General features: G+C 44.3%; 1 protein-coding gene across 1 annotated transcript in view; it reads right to left on the reverse strand.

The window, feature by feature from the left end:
• The window catches only part of LOC115480953 (disintegrin and metalloproteinase domain-containing protein 10-like), a 261,843-nt gene that overhangs the window by 69,840 nt on the left and 172,765 nt on the right, over nt 1-19,238 (reverse strand). Inside the window, exon 14 of the mRNA XM_030219937.1 lies at nt 2,123-2,282. Within this exon, the coding sequence (XP_030075797.1) occupies nt 2,123-2,282 (160 nt within the window). The remainder of the gene's footprint in view (nt 1-2,122; nt 2,283-19,238) is intronic.

Below are 19,238 nucleotides of genomic sequence, written 5' to 3' on the forward strand. Positions count from 1 at the left end.
TGGATTTCTGGACAAACGGGCGGGCGATGGGCCTATCCTAGCCTCCCTTCCCTTACTTACTATCTACTGCCCTCTTGGTCTAGTGACCTCTTCAGGGCAGGAAAGAGCCCCCTCTTTCCTGCCCGGAGCGCTGCCCTTGCCCTGCATCCTGTTGCTGTGACGGTCTCGGGATTCAAAATGGCCGCCGATGAGTTGAAGCGGCCTCGTGAGGGCTCCAAACTCTCGGTGGCATTTTGAATCCCGAGACCATCACAGCAACAGGACACAGGGCAAGGGCAGCTCTCCGGGCAGGAAAGAGGGGGCTCTTTCCTGCCCCGAAGAGGTCACTAGACCACCAGGGCAGTACTAGATAGTAAGGGGAGGGGAGGAGATGGTGACGGGGGGCAGGGGAGGAGAAGGGAATATGTGACAGGGGGCGGGGTGAGGATGTGAAAGGGGCGGGGTGTGGGAGGGGCAGGGGTGGGACATGTGTCCTCTTTTTGAGATGACAAATATGGTAACCCTATGTGCAAAGGAACCACATCTGCCCTTCTCCAGTCCACCGGGACCACTCCAGTTTCTAAGGAAAGGGAAATGGGACTTGATATACCGCCTTTCTGTGGTATTTGCAACTACATTCAAAGCAGTTTACATATATACAGGTACTTATTTTGTACCTGGAGCAATGGAGGGTTAAGTGACTTGCCCACAGTCACAAGGACCTGCAGTGGGCATTAAACCCAGTTCCCCAGGATCAAAGTCTGCTGCACTAACCACTAGGCTATTCCTCCACTTAGTTTACAAAAGCATTGAAGAGGTCCGTCAGCGGAGCCGACAGAACTTCTCCGAGTTCCTTAAGCACCCTCGGGTGTATCCCATCAGGCCCCATCGCTCTGTCTTCTTTTAGTTTGGAAAGCTCCACACAAACACTGTCCTATCAAATCCATGACATTTTACTCTTTACCTCCTTTGTCTGAGGCCTAAATATCTTTAAAATATTTGCTGCAAACACAAAGCAGAAATTCCCCCTTTAAATTAAAATGCATGAAGAGCTCACGGGTGAAAAAATTATTCAAAATCTCTAGAGCTAATTTACTGTATATACTTGAATATAAATTATGTTTCACTTAAAAAAAGAGAGAAAAGGGTTAACTCAAATATAAACCGAAGACAGAAAACTAGCCTTGGTTTAAATTCGGTATTAAGTCGGCCTCAAGACAGTCAAAACAATGGTGTCCATTTCTCTCCCCTGACTCACTCTCCCCATGAGGCATTCCTTCCTTACCTCCCTCTCCTGGGTCAGTACCAGTGTAAGCTGCATAACACCAGAAGCATTGCAGTCAGCCAGCATGGGACCTTGAGCATGTGCAGATGCTCAGGCTGCCAGCTACTGCACCCCCTTCAAAACGGGAAGTTTTAGTAGGCAAGAGCTGGCAGGTTTTGAGCATGTGCAGATGGTCAAGATCCCATGTAGACCAACTGCGATGGTTCTGGTCTTATGCAATTTAGACCAGAGAGGTAGGTAAGGATGGAAAACCTTGTGGGAGGGGTGTGTGTGTATGAAAGAAATGTTGGATACCATGGGGGGGGGGGGGGGTTCAAGTATACATGCAACTTTTTTAGGTAATTCTTTTGGGGAAAAAAAGTTCTCAGTTTATACTTAAGTATAAACAGTAACTTGTACAATTTTAAAATAGTGGAGGCAGTGCATGCAAATCTCTCTCATGAATATTTCATTGCGGGTATCCTGAAAACCTGACTGGCTGGGGTGTCTCTAGGACCAGGTTTGGGAACCACTGGGTTAACTAAAGGGCAGCATGGAAACATTCAACAGATCTGTTGGAAAGTGGAGGTAGAGGGGAATCCATGCTTTCTGACGATAGAGGAAGAGGAGAAAGGGCAGCAGGTTTACTGCTTAAAAGCAGGGGAAGGGGGTGGTGAAAGAGCAGGGCTGGGGGGGGGGGGGATAAGAATGTTTTATAAGAGGGAGTGGGATGTGTATATATCCAGAATCTGTTGTGATACTTTCAGATCTGCTCGGGTTAAATCCACATCCCTTATTGTATGAGTTGCTGTGATCTGGTTTGTGTTCAATAAATGCTAATGTTCAAAAATAAATAAATAAGATTGAGAATGTTCTTACCAACTTTTCCATTCCAAGCAATACCAAGATCCCCACTATAATCTCTGTCAGTCAGGAGGTATGACAGGCAATAGCTATTCCAATTGGATTCTGAGTGTAGCATAAGAAGCTTCTCTGGACCAATGAAATCAGAATACACAGAGTCTTCTTGGTGAACAACCTAGAAATCAGGACACAATTAATGACATTATATGCCGCAAGAAAAATACCTTGCATCTGAATTTTCAAATTTTGTGAAATATTAGGGGCAGAGTTAATAAGGATTTAGCTTTTCCGCTCTGCCCTGTATGGCTGATTTAGTCCATCCCTTCCCCACTGATGTCATCTGAGGGCAGCAGTTTAGGCTATCCCCATGGCAATTACATGGGGAGTCATGGGATTTCTGGTAGCTTTTAATGCAATGGGTTGGCATTAGTTGGGTCAATATTTAATGTCTACAAATGGCGATTTTTTTTAAATGCTGGCTGTGTCACTTAAATAAAATCCAGGGGCTCAATATTCAAAGTGATTTAGCCGGCCGCTGACCAAATAAGTTGCTTGGTTGGGGCTAGTCACTAATATTCAGTGACACTTAACCAGCTACATGCTGTTGAATATTTTAGTTAGCGCCGAACACAAAGCAAGCTATGTTTTTGGGGGGAGGGGACATTCTGGAAGTGGAGTCAGCACTTGGCCACTTAACTGCTGATATTCAACCCTTAAAGGGGGGGAGATTCTATATATGGCGCCTAAAAATCTGCATAGAAAACATTTCCGCCTAAGCGTATTCTATAAGCAGTGCCTAGATTTAGGCCCACTATATAGAATACACTTAGTGACACCCTAGTGCCTAAATCAGATGCCTCCACTTATACCATCACAAGTCGTTGGTGAGGGCCCCTCCTGGGTATTGTGTTCAGTTTTGGAGGTCATATCTTGCTAAGGATGTAAAAAGATTGAAGCGGTGCAAAGAAAAGCTACGAGAATGGTAATGGATTTGTGTTACAAGACGTATGAGGAGAGACTTGCTGACCTGAACATGTATACCTTGGAGGAAGTGGCGTAGGCACAGGTGGGCTTGGGTGGGCCGGGGCCCACCCATTCAGTGCTCAGGCCACCCAACAGCAGCACACATTTAGCAGTAGCTGATGGGGATCTCAAGCTCGGCCAGCTGAAGATTCCTCCTGGTGGTAACAAAAACGCTACTCTCCACGATACTGGCACCTGCACATGCTCAGTTTCAGCACATGCTGCTGCGACTGCCAAGGTGGAAAGAAGCATTTCTCGCCAGCTGCAATATTTTTTTGGTTGTGGTTGGGAGGGGGGAGAACACTTGGTGCCACCCACTTCTTGCCTAGGCCCACCCAAATTTGTTGTCTGGCTACGCCCCTGCCTGGAGGAAGGAGAAAACAGGGGTGATATGATACAGACGTTCAAAATTTTGAAACGTATTAATCCGCAAACGAATCTTTTCCGTAGATGGGTAGGCGGGTTAGAACTAGAGGACATGAACTGAGATGAAGGGGGCAGACTCCCAGCAAAAGTCAGGAAATATTTTTTTCACGAGAGAGAGTGGTGGATACTTAGAATGCCCTCTGCGGGAGGTGGTGGAGATGAAAACAGTAACGGAATTCAAAAATGCGTGGGAATAAACATAAAGGATCCTGTTCGGAAAGGAATGGATCCTCAGAGCTTAGCCTTGATTGGGTGGCAGAGCCGTGGGTGGGAGGCGGGGGGCTAGTGCTGGGCAGACTTCTACGGTCTGTGCCTCCTGAAAATGGCAGAAACAAATCAAGGTCAGGTATACACAAAAAAGTAGCATACATGAGTTTATCTTGTTGGGCAGACTGGATGGACCATGCAGGTCTTTTTCTGCCATCATCTACTATGTTACCACGTTACAAAAGTAGGGGAGATGCTATCCTGGAAAAAACATTATCAGAAGCAGCTCAAGAGATACCAACTCACACTATATGTGGACACTGTCAATGGTGTCAGACTTCAATAACTGGATCAGTAGGGGCTGATCATTAGTACATAAGTATTGCCATACTGGGAAAGACCCAAAGGTCCATCAAGCCCAGCATCCTGTTTCCAACAGTGGCCAATCAGGTCACAAATACCTGGCAAGATCCCAAAAAGTACAAAACATTTTATAATTGCTTATCCCAGAAATAGTGGATTTTCCCCAAGTCCATTTAAACTGGTCTATAGACCTTGACACTAGAACATACTAGGGCTTATAACTAAGAGCTGTCTTTGAGCTCTTCTTAGAAGCAGAGCTGAGTAAGTTACTGGTGGTTAAGCTGTTTGGCCAACAGAGGTACGCACCTCCAAGGGCATAGCTGTCAGGGACCCAACCACATCCACCCAAGTGCAGTTGAAAAGCACCCACACACACTGCAACAACCTCTCTATGTCATTGCATAGCATACGTGGGCACCTGCTCAGATGATCTCTAGCCCACCTACCTTTCAGGTTTGAGGCACTGAAATGCAGGTCACAGCTCTTGATCTCTAGTGGTGACCCCATGCATGACGTCCTCTTCCATGCTGAGGCCGCGCGTGTTGCTGATGACTCATGACCATGTTCCATCCTACGCGGTATGCGGCGGCGCACTCAGCCTGATTCCGCTCCGCTACGTCTGCTTGTCACCATCAGGCTAAAAAAATAGCTGCATGCAGTGCACTCTTTACAGGGTTGAGCATTGAGTGAGAGGCAAGCCTAGAAGGGTTCTTTGAGTTCGAGTCTCGAGATAGTGGACTTTTTCTTTAGGAAGCCATCCAAACCTTTTTTAAACTCTGCTAAGCTAACCGCCTTTACCACATTCTCTGGCAACGAATTTCAGAGTTTAATTACACACTGAGTGAAGAAATATTTTCTCCGATTAGTTTTAATTTGACTACATTGTAGCTTCATCGCATGCCCCCTAGTCCTAGTATTTTTGGAAAGCGTAAGAGACGCTTCACATCTACCCGTTCCCACTCCACTCATTATTTTATAGACCTCTATCATATCTCCCATCAGCCGCCTTTCTCCAAGCTGAAGACCAAGTCTAGAGGAGCATGGCGAGGATCGGTTCCCTCAACAAGTTCTACTTTATGCTCACAGATCAGTAAACCTGTTGTGCAACCAATGGAATTGCTTTCAGATTTATCCGACATTGATGAACCACCAAAACAGCTAAAGTTACAGGCTTTCCCAGTTTTGTACACATTAATTGGCAAGTCCCGAGGTTTTTCATTCCTCACTGGTATGATAAATTTTGCTGGCTGGAATACAGTGCAAGCCTGGATGCAGTGTTGTGCAAAGTGTGCAGACATTTTTCTGATACCTAGGCTGAAGAAACCCTTTCACAAGAACTGGCTTTAGAGATTGGAAGCACATGAATCAGAGCTGCTCAAAACTATAAAATCCAGCAAGGCACACTCCCTTGCACTAGGAAATCTGAAGACACAAACAAAGTCACTTACCAGGATGTCGGGGAAATATTTTCAATCAACTAAACCAAGATGCCATGAACTTTTCTGTAGTTGAAAGGATACATGACAACACATCAAATACACCAGCATTTAACTTTAGAAAAGGAGACTACAATAAAATGAGACGTACGGTGAAAAAAAAGACTGAAGGGAGCGGCTGAAAGGGTAAATAACTTGAATCAGGCGTGGATGCTGTTCAAAAACACCATCCTAGAAGTACGGGACAAATTATTCCGCGTATAGAAAAAGAGGAAAACAAACAGACCAAACGTCAGCCGATGTGGCTAAAACAGTAAGGTAAAGGAAGCTCTTAGAGCCAAAAAACAATCCTTCAGAAAATGGAGAAGGGAACTGACTGAAGACAATAAGATAAACATAGAATGTCAAGCCTGAATGTGAAAAGGAGATAAGGAAGGCTAAGAAGGACTTTGAAAAAAACGTTAGCGTTGAAGCGGAAAACACATAGCAAAATTTTTTTTAGGTATATTAAAAGCAGGAAGCTGGCTAAAGAATCAGTAGGGCCGCTGGTACTACTGTGGTGTTAAAGGGCGATACAGGGAAGACAAAGCCGTTAGCTGGAGAAATTAAATGATCTCTTGGTTCGGTATTCACTGAGGAGGATTTGGGAGGGATACCGGTGCCGGAAAAGGTATTTGAAATGGACGAGTCAGAAACACTAAATGATTTCTCTGTAAACTTGGAGGATGTAATGGGGCAGTTCTGCAAACTGAAAATCACCGGGACCGGATGGTATTCATCCCAGAGTATTAATAGAGCTGAAAAATGAACTTGTGGAGCTACTGTTAGTAATATGCAATTTATCCCTAACATCAGGTGGTGGTACCGGAAGATTGGAGGGTGGCCAATGTAACTCCAATTTTTAAAAGGGTTCCAGAGAGAGATCCGGGAAAATATAGACCGGCGAGTCTGACGTCGGTGCCGTGAAAAATGGTTGGAGGCTATTATTAAGAATAAAATTACAGAGCTCATACAAAGCATGGGCTACTGAGACAAAGTCAGTACGGATTTAGTGAAGGGAAGTCTTGCCTCACAAATCTAACTGCATTTTTCAAGGGGGTGAACAAACATGTGGACAAAGGGAAGCCGATGGATATTGTATATCTAGATTTTCATAAGGCGTTTGACAAAGTGCCTCATGAAAGACTCCAAAGGAAACTGGAGAGTCATGGGATCAGAGGCAGTGTATTATTATGTGATTAGTGCTGGTTAAAAGATAGGAAACAGAGAGTAGGGTTGAATGGTCTTATTCTCGATGGAGAAGGGTATTAGTGGGGTCCCTCAGGGGTCTGTGCTAGGAACCGCTGCTTTTCTAACATATTTATAAATGACCTTGAGATGGGAGTAACTAGTGCAGGGAATTACATTTGCAGATGATACAAAGTTATCCAGGTCGTTTGGCGCGGGTGGAGGTGTGATAGATTACAAGAAGACCTCACGAGACTGGGGGATTGGGCGTCCAAATGGCAGATGAAGTTCAACGTTGACAGTGCAAAGTGCTGCATGTGGGAAGGAGGACCCCAAATTACGGCTATGTCATGCAAGGTTCCGCTTTAGGAGTTACGGACCAAGAAAGGGATCTGGGAGTCATTGTGGATAGGTCGTTGAAATCTTCAGCTCAATGTGCTGCGCGGCTAAAAAAGTGAACAGAATGTTGAGTATTATTAGAAAAGGGATGGAAAACAAGCATGAGGCTGTTATAATGCCGTTATATAGCTCCATGGTACGACCACACCTAGAGTACTGTTTTCAGTTCTGGGCGCCTCATCTCAAAAAAGATATAAAGGAATTGGAGAAGGTGCAGAGAAGGGCGACAAAATGATAAAAGGGATGGGACGATTACCTTATGAGGAGAGGTTAAGAAGGTTAGGACTCTTTAGCCTGGAGAAAAGGCGGCTGAGGGGTGATATGATAGAGTCTACAAAATAATGAGTGGGATAGAGCGGACAGATGTGAAGCGTTTGTTTATACTTTCTAACAATAATAGAACCAGGGGACACAAGATGAAATTAGAATGTGGTAGGTTTAAAACAAATCTGAGAAAGTTTTTCTTTACTCAGCGTGTAGTTAGACTCTGGAACTCATTGCCGGAGAAGGTAGTGACAGCAGCTGGCCTTGCTGAGTTTAAAGGGGGTCCTGAAGGAAAAGTCCATTGATCGTTATTAAATTTTGGGTTTTTGCCAGGTTCTTGGGGCCTGGATTGGCCGCTGTCGGAGACTGAGTGCTGGGCTTGATGGACCTTTGGTCTTTTCCCAGTGTGGCAGTGCTTATGTACTTATGTACTTAAGTAGTACTTGATATTGTGACATCCTGGAATGACTACGTCATAACAAAATTCTGTAAGCCACATTGAGCCTGCAAATAGGTGGGATAATGTGGGATACAAATGCAATAAATAATAAAATAAATAAAAAGCAAGAAATTCCATTAGGTGGACACAGAGAGACAGAAGAAGCCTTAAATAAAGGAAACTTTTTGGAAATGTTCAAACTCCTTAGCAAATATGACAATAATATCCAAAGTCACCTTGAAAAACTTCCAAAGCATGCAACTCTAATGAGCCCAGATATTCAGAATGAACTGTTAGAATCTGCCACTTTACTACTGTTATGCAAAATCAAATCCGAAATACATGAAACCAATAATACATACTATGCAATTCTGGGTGATGAATGCAAAGATCTCTCTAAACATGAGCTTGTTGCAGTATGTGTCAGGTACCTACACAAAGGGGTAATAAAGGAAAGAGCAGTTGGAGTTGTTTGATACTGCAGACATGACAGCAAATGGGATTTCTGATAAAATCATAAAGTGATTGAAGTGCTTGGATTAGATTCAGAGTTATGTGTTGGCTTCAGCTTTGATGGAGCATCTGTGATGTCTGGAAACAAAGGAGGTGTTCATGTCATTTTGAAACACACGTTTCGGCGGGCTGTTTATGTGCACTGTAATTCTCTACTACTACTATAAATCATTTCTATAGCGCTACCAGTCGTACGCAGCGCTTCACAAATGAACATGAAAAAAGACAGTCCCTGCTCAAAAGAGCTTACAATCTAAATCAGGACAGACAGACAGGACCAAAGCATGTCCCTCTGTTAGCACATTTTTTGAAATTCTGAACTCCTTGCATAGTTTTATGACAGGTACATAGGCATGCTCATTTTTTGGAAGTACAGAAACAACTGCATCCTGATAGACAATGTCTTGAACTTGAACGATCAACAGACACAAGGTGGAGCTCAAAATCTGGCACTGTGAAAGAATTATTGATGCTTTTTGATGTTATTCTTGAAGTACTTGCTGAATTTTCAAATGGTGCTAGACAGACAAAACTAGATTCCCTATCTCTTCTACATCAGATAGAGACAAAGAAATTCTTATTTCTGGCAGTTACATTTGGGAAATTATTTGAAAGCAGTGATTTTGCCACAAAAGGGCTACAGAGTGCCACGTTGTCTGTTACAGATTTAAAGTTCTTAAATTAACAGAGGATCTCATGGAGAAATATGATATTGAAAAGTGGGATGTTTCTTCCTCTCGAAAGACAAAGCTACCTATAAAGTTTGGTGATTCATTGGTTTTTTCCACTTTGGGTAAATCTTCTGTGCAAAGCAATGAAGATTTGAGACGTCTGTGGAATGAGATTATTGACTGCCAGCTAAGTGAACTGAATAATCATTTTCAAGATGGAATGATGACTGCTTTTGCTGCCTGTATGCCAACATCTGAGGCCTTTGGCCGAAGAGAGAGTCCACTGCCCCCGTGCACTTATATGGCATTTACCATAGAGGAAGCAGAATTAAAACAGTGTTCAGCATCTAAAATGCAAAGTAGCAGAAGGTATAAATTTTCCATCTTTAATCGAAGTGCTAGACAACTGCAATGTGGACATTTTCCTAAATGTCAGTGCTCTTTTAAGAGTACTTATCACTCTGCCGATGTCAACTTGCACTGTGGAATGACTGTTTTCAACTGTAAACAGGATCAAAACGGCATCAAGAGCCTCAATGCTCACCAGTCGCCTCCATAATCTGTCACTGTTATCATTTGAAAGAGAACTGTGTGATTCATAGGACTATGACAGAATTATTGATATATTCAAACCCAAACGACGGCGCCTCATTCTTTAGTGAGCATAGTTTCTCGACTTAATTTGCTACATACTATTATACAGCTTTGGACTTGCACATTTATGCACTTACTGTTTTTGTATTAAAGCACACTGCACTGTTCTTTTTAAATAGTTACACTTCTTGAGTGCATGTAACCGTACCTGTACTTTCTATATTTGAAAAGTAAGAGATGGCTTTGTTCTTGGTTTTTATTTTAACTGTTTGTTTTTACAAATGTCCCTGACATAGCCTTCAGGTGAAACATGGTCATGTTGGATCATTTTCAGTAAAGTTTTTTGGTTTCTTCTTCGTCTGTGATTCGTTCTGTCCTTTGATATACGTTTCTTGTAAAGCAAAGTTGAAGGATATGTGCCAAACTGTGGCAATTTTATTTTGTCAGCATCAGAATAGAGAGAAAGCAGTAGAGCCAAAGGAAGGGAAAAAGACTTAAAAGGTTTTCTTCCTGTTTGCTTAATCAGGCATTTACATTTGTTATAAGCAAAGTATATGCCATTGCTGTAATTATACTGTTTGTGTTGACATATTTGCCATTATAGTAGACATATGTGATCAAGTTTGATATGACATAATGTAACTATATTTGGGGTTTTTTTCACATTAAGTAAGTGCAGGGCAGCTGTTGGGCAGAATACTTAGATTCTCTCTCTCTCTCTCTCCAAAGAAATACATGCAGTTAACCGAGCGTGCACTTAACCATTGTGACCCAAAGAAGCTTGACATCTGATAAACATATGTACAGTACTGTTTATTATACGTACAGTATACAGTTTCCGTTAACTGACGTTATACAGTCTCCGTTAACTGACATTAGGCTTACTTGAAATAATCAGTCATAGTCCTCTGTATACTCTTGTGTCTGTGAGTTCCATAGACTACGTCTGCCAGACGATAAAACTGTCATAGCCCTGACATCCAGTGGCCTCGAGATAGGCCTGCATGGTGTTGAGACTCTCCAGCACTCTTGCAAAAGTGACAGGTTGTTGAATTTCGTCAGCACGTGCCTCGCTGCTTTTTCATCGTCTGTTTCATCATCAGCTGCTGCCTGCGTGTAGGCGCATATCTGGACATCAGTGCTGTCGTCAGCTATTTGTAGATCGTAATCAACAGCTACGTAGCGATGAAACTCCTCTTCAGTAACACCGGCTGGGATGTCAATAGCCTGTTCATCTGACGCGTTTGCAACAGCTGCATCTGTTTCATCCTCTCCACATCCCTAACAAAGCTTGCCCGCTTGTAGCAGTTCACAATGGTTGACTATGTAACATGATTCCAGGCTTCTTTCTGCATATGTAGGGAATCCAACAGTGATCCATTACAAGGCAGTTCAACAGCACGTTTATCCTTGCCAGTCTGGTCATCCATAACGCTCATCAGACGACGTAGCACAAGCCCGATAATGTTGTTTGAAATTGGCTATTATGCCCTGATCCATAGGTTGGATCAGAGAGGTAGTGTTTGGTGGCAGGAAGACCACCTTGACATTAGACAGCCTGACATCATCACTGTGTGCAGCACAATTATCACAAAGCAACAAAATCTGACGCTTTTGTGCCCGCATTCTAGTGTCTAACTTTAGCCACTGCTTCCAAATTTCCCAGTCATCCATGAATTTGCTTTAGCCTCGTATGACACAGGAAGTCACTTAACATTCTTGAAGCAATGGGGCTGTTTGCTCTTTCCAATGAGTGGTTCCAACTTTTCACTCCCATCCATATTGCAGCAAAGGAGGATCGTCAGTCGGTCCTTCAACGTTTTACTTCCTGTAGTTTCGGCTTGTTTGAATGCAAGTATTCCATCAGGAATCGCTCGCCAGTAGAGACCGTTTTCGTCAGCATTGAAAATGTCACGAGGTGCAAACTCCTTCAAGATGGTAGGAAGAACTGAAACAACCCAATTTTCAGCACCAAAGTCATCAGCGTCTTGTTTTTCATCGTGCTGTTTCTTGAATTTTATGTTGTTCCTCTCCTTCCATCTTTCCAACCATCCAACAGTGGCTTTGAATTCAGTTAGTCCAAGACTTTCAGCTAGCTGATTAACTTTCTCCATAAGCAGTGGACCACTGACAGGAAACTGTCTGCTCCAGACTTGAGAAAACCACTGAAGAATAGCATCTTCTACATCCTCAGCTTTTCCTGCCCAGAAGCTGGTCTTTCTGCTTCAAGACACATGAAATTTGACTGGGATTGACACCATATTCTTTAGCAATAGATGCTTGACTTTGTTTGTTTTCTAATTTTTTAAGAACTTCTATTCGTTCAGCCAGTGTTAAAGTCTTACAGTTGCGCGATGACGATGACTCCAGTGTACACTCTTAACAACATTCTTTTGCTTATTCTGCCTGTGGCAGTTAACCAACGAGATTTCAAATTTACCGCCCCTTTGTCACGCGCTAATCGGCTTCCATATTCCATGCATGCGCTTATGCGGAGTCTTTCCTGCAGAGGAGCGGTCTTAAGCCATGCACATAAGCGAATCTTGCACTTATCAGTGGTGCGCTAAACCGAACTTTGTCCCCATAGAAATTGATGGCGCCAAAAACGGGACCGAAGTACGGCATGCAGTTAAACAGAGCATGCGCTTATCCGACGTGCACTTAAATGGAGTGCACTGTATATATATATAGTGTCCACCCATATTAGCTCTGGGCCCAACCAAATGTCAGGTCTGGCTACGCCACTGGTACCATCACAATATTTAGAAATAACAGCTGAATGTTAACCCCCAGATATTCAACACCACTATCTAGGTAATGCAGCACTATTCAAACCAATAAGAGTATAATTTTCTATAGGTTGCTTACAGTTAGGTGCTGGGGTGGTATGCAATAAGAATGAATTCTATAAGGTCAGCTCTGAGTGGAACTGCTGTACCTGAATGCTAACTTAAGTCCGCATTTTCATGCTTAAGTACTGACAGCTAGGCTCATAAATGGCAGTATTCTATAACATTGCACCTAGGGGCCATTTTACTAAAGGGTTGGCATGCAGCAACAGGCTTGCCATGCGCCAATCCGGAACTACTGCAGGAGCCCAATGTTAGATCACACCCCCAGCGCATGCCATGTCTATTTTTGTAGTGCCGGTGCTTATCCGGAGGTAATTGAGTTACCACTGGGTAGCGCGGACACCCTTACCATTACCTCAGTGGGTGGTGTTAAGAGCTCCCCCTGAAATGGCTGTGTGGCAAGTGGTTCACTTACCACATGGCCATTTCTTTTCCAGCACAAAAGACAGCCTTTAACCCGCAGCAGTAAAAGGAGGCCTCAGTGCGCATCAAAAATCAAATCAAAATCAAAAATATGTACTGATGCTAGCGCATGCCCCCTTTTACCGCAGCTTAGTAAAAGGGCCCCCTAATTACTTGGCACACTTCTAACCCACCCATACCCCTCCCAGGTCCACGCCCTCTTTGGAGTTGGCACCATAGAAATTAGACGCACAGTTTATAGAATAGGGGCGAAGTCAGTTATGTGTGTAATTACAAATTATTGACAATTAGTGCTTAAGACCAATTATTTATACTTATCACCAATTAAGCTAATTTAGTGCTAATTACCCAATTAGCTTAAGTGTGTAATTGAACCTATTCTGTAATTGCATGCCCAATCGCACACCTAACTTTGGAAGCTATTTATAGAATTTGAAGATAAGCAGATAAAGTTAGGACAGCAATTTTTCTGTCTTAACTTTATCCAGCTAGTTTATCTGGATAGCTTTTTGAATATCGCTGCCCACAGGCAACTTTTGCCTCCACTCCCGTACTGCTCCAGAACTATCTGAACAGCACTGTTGCAGAAAATCAATGGATGACAGGGGCAGACTGACCACTGAGACAATAGAGCAGTGACCGAGGGCCTACAACAGTAAGGGGCCCACTCTATCCTCGTTTCCATCTATTTAATCATTTTGATAGGTGGTTAGGGGCCCATGATCCTTAGTGACTGGGGGCCCAGATCACTGTCAGTTCACCCCTGATGGATGGTCCTGGTTAAATACGCTTATGTGGATAGCAGGTGCTGCTCTCTGGATAAGTGTGCTTGAATATTGGGCCCAATCCCCCCCCCCCCCCTGATATTTAAAACCATTTAACCGGTGAGGAATGGCTCTTGGCTGGTTAAATGGCATTGAACCAGCAATATTCAGCGGGAGATAACACTTATCCAGCAGGAAATAACTGGCTATCTAACTGGCCAGAAGCCCTGAATATCAAGAAAATAAAATTTAGTGATAAATCATTATCACCTGCATTTAGGAGGACCTCAAAACAATGAGCTCTTATGCAGTAACTTTTTTTACTACTTCAACTAACTTGAAGATGTAATCACCAGTCCACTTGTCTCTCTCAATAATTAAGTTTTAATAGCCAATTGTTATATATTTTTTGAAATGCACTTACAAATAAGACTCATACTTATCAGTACACCAAAAGATGTTCACAACTGAATCCCTGTGACTTCTATCTGGTCCCAGGAAGGTGACACTTATATTCATCATTAATTTATTTTCCTGGAGGCTTACCAGATCAACCCAGGACCCACTCTGGATGGTGTTTCTGCCATGAGAAGAAAAAAAGATAGAAGCATAGAAAACGTATCACGGATGTGATTGTGAATCAGAAGAGGCTGGTGAATGGTTCAGGGGTTGAACAGTTCAGCCGTTCAGACTTTATTGTTACCTAAGGGCCCTTTTACTAAGCCACGGTAAAAAGTGGCCTGCGGTAGTACCTAGGGGCTATTTTAATAAGATGCAGTAAAAAAGTGGCCTGCGGTAGTGTGAGCGTATCTTTTGGGCGTGCGCTGGGCCATTTTTTACTGCATCTAGGAAAAGGACCTCTTATTAAGGGGCCGGAAAATGGACGTGTGCTAAAATTGAAACCAGCACGTGGCCATTTTTGGCCTGAGACCTTACCGCCACCCGTTGACCTAGCGGTAAAGTCTTATACGCTACCCGCATGGTACACATGCAGTGCATGGCAATTGCTACATACCATCAGGTAAGCGGTCCATGGTAGAAAATAAACAATTTTCTACCGCGGGATTCAGCATGCGTCAAATTCAGAATTACCACCCGGCTCACACGTAGACCCATACGCAGCTTAGTTAAAGGGCCACTTAGTCATATAGGGAGCCGAGGTTGAGGCCAGATAGAAGTTGATAGAATTCACAGTTGGACATCTTTTGGCACATTAAGGGGCCCTAATGCAGCTTAAAATGGCATACTGCAAGATGTGCTCAGGTGTCCTGTGGTAACTGCCAAATGTGCACGCTAACTATGGGATAAAAAATAGTTTTTTTCTTGAGGGGGCATGTCAGGGGGTAGTAAGTGCTGATACGGTAATATTTTAAAATGGTTGAATGACAATGGCAACATTAGCACATGGCCATTAATACAAAAAAAAAAATAGAAAATTGCCCATTTTAGGGCTGAAGTAAAAAACCACAGCTTAGTATAAGGACCCTTAAGTATCAATCTTCTTCATAGGAGCATTTCAAAAAGATATAAAACAATTGACTATTAGTCTTAATCGCTGAGAGATTGAGAGAGACAATTAGACCTGTGATTATAGCTTGGAGCTATTTGAAGCAGTAAAAATAATTACTGCATAACAGCTCATTGTTCTGAGGTTCTCCTAAATGAACATGATAATGATTTATTACTGAATATTACTGTGCCTGCAGTTTGGATATTGGAACTGGACCTAGTGAGCAATAATTAATACTTTTCATTTCCTTGAGATTCATAAAATAGACATAAAAAGGCACCTTTTTGAACTGTTGACGTGGAGGGGCATAATCGAACGTCGCCGGCGAAATAGATCACCGGCGATCTATTTTGGCGGCAGCACAACAGCTGGCCGGAACCATATTTTTGAAAAAGATGGCTGGCCATCTTTTTTTTCGATAATATGGTTTACCGGCCAAATGCCAGAGTTCGTCGGATTTGAGATGGCCGGTTTTGTTTTTCAGCGATAATGGAAAAAAATGCCGGCCATCTGAAACCCGGCGAAATCCAAGGCATTTGGTCGTGGGAGGAGCCAGCATTTGTAATGCACTGGTCCCCCTCACATGCCAGGGCACCAGAGGGGGCACTTCTAAAAATGTTTAAAAAATACAAAAAAAGCTCCCCAGTGCATAGCTCCCTTACCTTGGTTGCTGAGCCCCCCAAATCCCCCCAAACCCACTCCCCACACCTCTACTCCATTACCATAGCCCTTATGGGTGAAGGGGGGCACCTACATGTGGGTACAGTGGGTGTTGGGGGGGGGGGGTGGAGGGCTCAACACTTAGCACCACAAATGTAACAGGTAGGGGGGGATGGACCTGGGTATGCCTGCATGAAGTGCACTGCACCCATTAAAAACTGCTCCAGGGAGTTTCATACTGCTGTCAGGGAGCTGGGTATGACATTTGAGGCTGGCATACAGGCTGGCAAAAACGTGCTTTATTTTTATTTTTTTCGTGTGGGAGGGGTTGGTGACCACTGGGGGACTACGGGGAGGTCATCCCCCATTCCCTCCAGTGGTCATCTGGTCAGTTGGGGCACCTTTTTGAGGCTTGGTCGTGAAAATAAAATGACCAAGTAATTCCAGCAAAATACTGCTTAACGCTGCTTTTTTTCCCCATTATCTGCGAAAGCCGGCCATCTGGTAGCCACGCCCATGCCTGCCCATGCCCCGCCTTCGCTTCGCCGGCGACACGCCCCTTTGTACTTTCGCCGGCGAGGCGACGGGAAAGCAGCAATGCTGTCAAAAAAGCAGCTTTCGATTATACCGATTTCGCGCTTTTCCGAGATCGCCGGCCATTTCCCGATTTATATCGAAGATGGTCGACGATCACTTTTGAAAATAAGCTGGATAGTAACATAGTAAATGACGGCAGATAAAGTGAAGATACTTTTTCTGTAGCACGTATTCTCCAAGGACAGCAGGCTGATTGTTCTCACATGTGGGTCGACGTCCGCGTCTGCCCAGGAAACAGAAATTTTTCCTAGCAAAAATAAAAAGTTTTGCCAGAGTCTTCTGGCGCGCGAGCATCGCGCATTGCGCGTGCGCGGATGACTTCCCGCCTGTTGCGTGAGCGTGTCCCCAGTTAAATCAAAAAGCAAGCAAATAAACTAACAACAACTCCAAAGGGGAGGTGGGTGGGTTTGTGAGAACAATCAGCCTGCTGTCCTCGGAGAATAACTGCTACAGGTATGTACCTTCACTTTCTCCGAGGACAAGCAGCTGCTTTTTCTCACATGTGGGGTATCTCTAGCAACCAGGCTCACTCAAAACAATGAACATTGGTCAATTGGGCCTCGCAACGGCGAGGACATAACATAGATTGACCTGAAACCATAAACAACTAATTGAGAGTGCAGCCTGCAACAGAACAAAAATGGGTCTAGGGGGGTGGAGTTGGATTCTAAACCCAAGCAGATTCTGCAGCACTGACTGCCCAAACCAACTGTCGCGTCGGGTATCCTGCTGAAGGCAGTAGTGAGATGTGAATGTGTGAACTGATGACCATGTTGCAGCCTTGCAAATCTCTTCAATGGAGGTTGACTTTAAGTGAGCCACTGACGCAGCCATGACTCTAACATTATGAGCAGTGACATGGCCCTCTAGAGTCAGTCCATATTGGGCATAAGAGAAGGAAATGCAATCTGCTAGCCAAATGGAGATTGTGTGTTTTCCAATGTTGACTCCCCTCCTGTTGGGATCGAAAGAAACAAACAACTGAGCGGACTGTCTGAAAGGCTTTGTCCGCTCTGCATAAAAGGCAATGCTCTCTTGCAGTCCAAGGTATACTAACTGCTTTCGCCAGGGCGGGTATGAGGATGGGGAAAGAATGTTGGCAAGACAATTGACTGGTTCAGATGGATATCCGACACTACCTTCGGCAGGATCTTAGGGTGTGTGTGGAGGACTACTCTGTTGTGATGGAACTTGATATAAGGTGCATGCACTACCAAGGCCTGAAGATCACTGACCCTACGAGCTGAAGTAACAGTCACCAAGAAAACGACCTTCCAGGTCAAGTACTTCAGATGGCAGAAATTCAGTGGCTCAAAAGGAGCTTTCATCAGCTGGGTGAGAACGACGTTGAGATCCCATGACACTGGTGGAGGTTTGACAGGGGGCTTTGACAAAAGCAAACCTCTCATAAAGGAACTGTGTCCAGAGATACTACACGGCGATGATAAGCACTAATCGCAATAAGGTGAACTCTTACAGAGTTGGTCTTGAGACCAGACTCTGACAAACGTAGAAGGTATTCAAGCAGGGTCTGTGTAGGACAAGAAAGAGGATCTAGGGCCTTGCTGTCACACCAGATGGCAAATGTCCTCCATTTGAAAGAGTAACACCTCTTCATGGAATCTTTCCTGGAAGCAAGCAAAACCCGGGATACACCCTCTGAAAGACCCAAGGAGGTGAATTCTAAGCTCTCAACATCCAGGCCATGAGAGCCAGAGACTGGAGGTTGGGATGCAGAAGCAACCCCTCGTTCTGGGTGATGAAGGTTGGAAAACATTCCAATCTCCACGGCTCCTCGGAGGACAACTCCTGAAGAAGAGGGAACAAAATCTGACGCGGCCAGAAGGGAGCAATCAAAATCATGGTTCCGCAGTCTTGCTGAGTTTCAGCAAAATCTTCCCTACTAGAGGTATGTGAGGATATGCATACAGGATGCCTGTTCCCCAATGCAGGAGAAAGGCATCTGATGCTAATCTGTCATGGGTCTGAAGCTTGGAACAGAACTGAGGGACCTTCTGATTGATCTGAGTGGCAAAAAATCCAACGAGGGGGTGCCCCACGCTCAGAAGATCCTGCGGGCGACACCAATGTCCAGTGACCATTTGTGAGGCTGCATTATCCTGCTCAGCCTGTCGGCCAGACTGTTGTTTACGCCTGCCAGATAAGTGGCTTGCAGAAACATGCCATGACGGCACGCCCAAAGCCACATTTGGATGGCTTCCTGACATAGAGGGTGAGATCCAGTGCCCCCCTGCTTGTTGGTGTAATACATGGCAACCTGATTGTCTGTCTGAATCAATATGATTTGGTTGGACAGCCTGTCTCTGAAAGCCTTTAGAGCATTCCAGATCGCTCACAATTCCAGGAGATTGATCTGAAGACCTTTTTCCTGAAAGGACCAGGTTTCCTTGAGTGTGAAGCCCATCTACATGAGCTCCCCACCCCAGGAGGGATGCATCCATCATCAGCACTTTTTGTGGCTGAGGAATTTGGAATGGACGTCCCAAGGTCAAATTGGATTGAATCGTCCACCACTGCAGAGAATTCCGGAAGTACGTGGACAGTTGGATTACATCTGATAGACTCCACGCAGCTTGATACCACTGGGAAGCTAGGGTCCATTGAGCTGATCTCATGTGTAGGCGTGCCATGGGAGTCACATGAACTATGGAGGCCATGTGCCCTAAAGTCTCAACATCTGCTGAGCCGTGATCTGTTGAGACATTCAAACTATGGACACCAGGGACAGGAGGTTGTCTGCCC

This window comes from Microcaecilia unicolor, chromosome 11, assembly GCF_901765095.1.
Source record: "Microcaecilia unicolor chromosome 11, aMicUni1.1, whole genome shotgun sequence".
In the NCBI taxonomy this organism is placed as follows: Eukaryota; Metazoa; Chordata; class Amphibia; order Gymnophiona; family Siphonopidae; genus Microcaecilia; species Microcaecilia unicolor.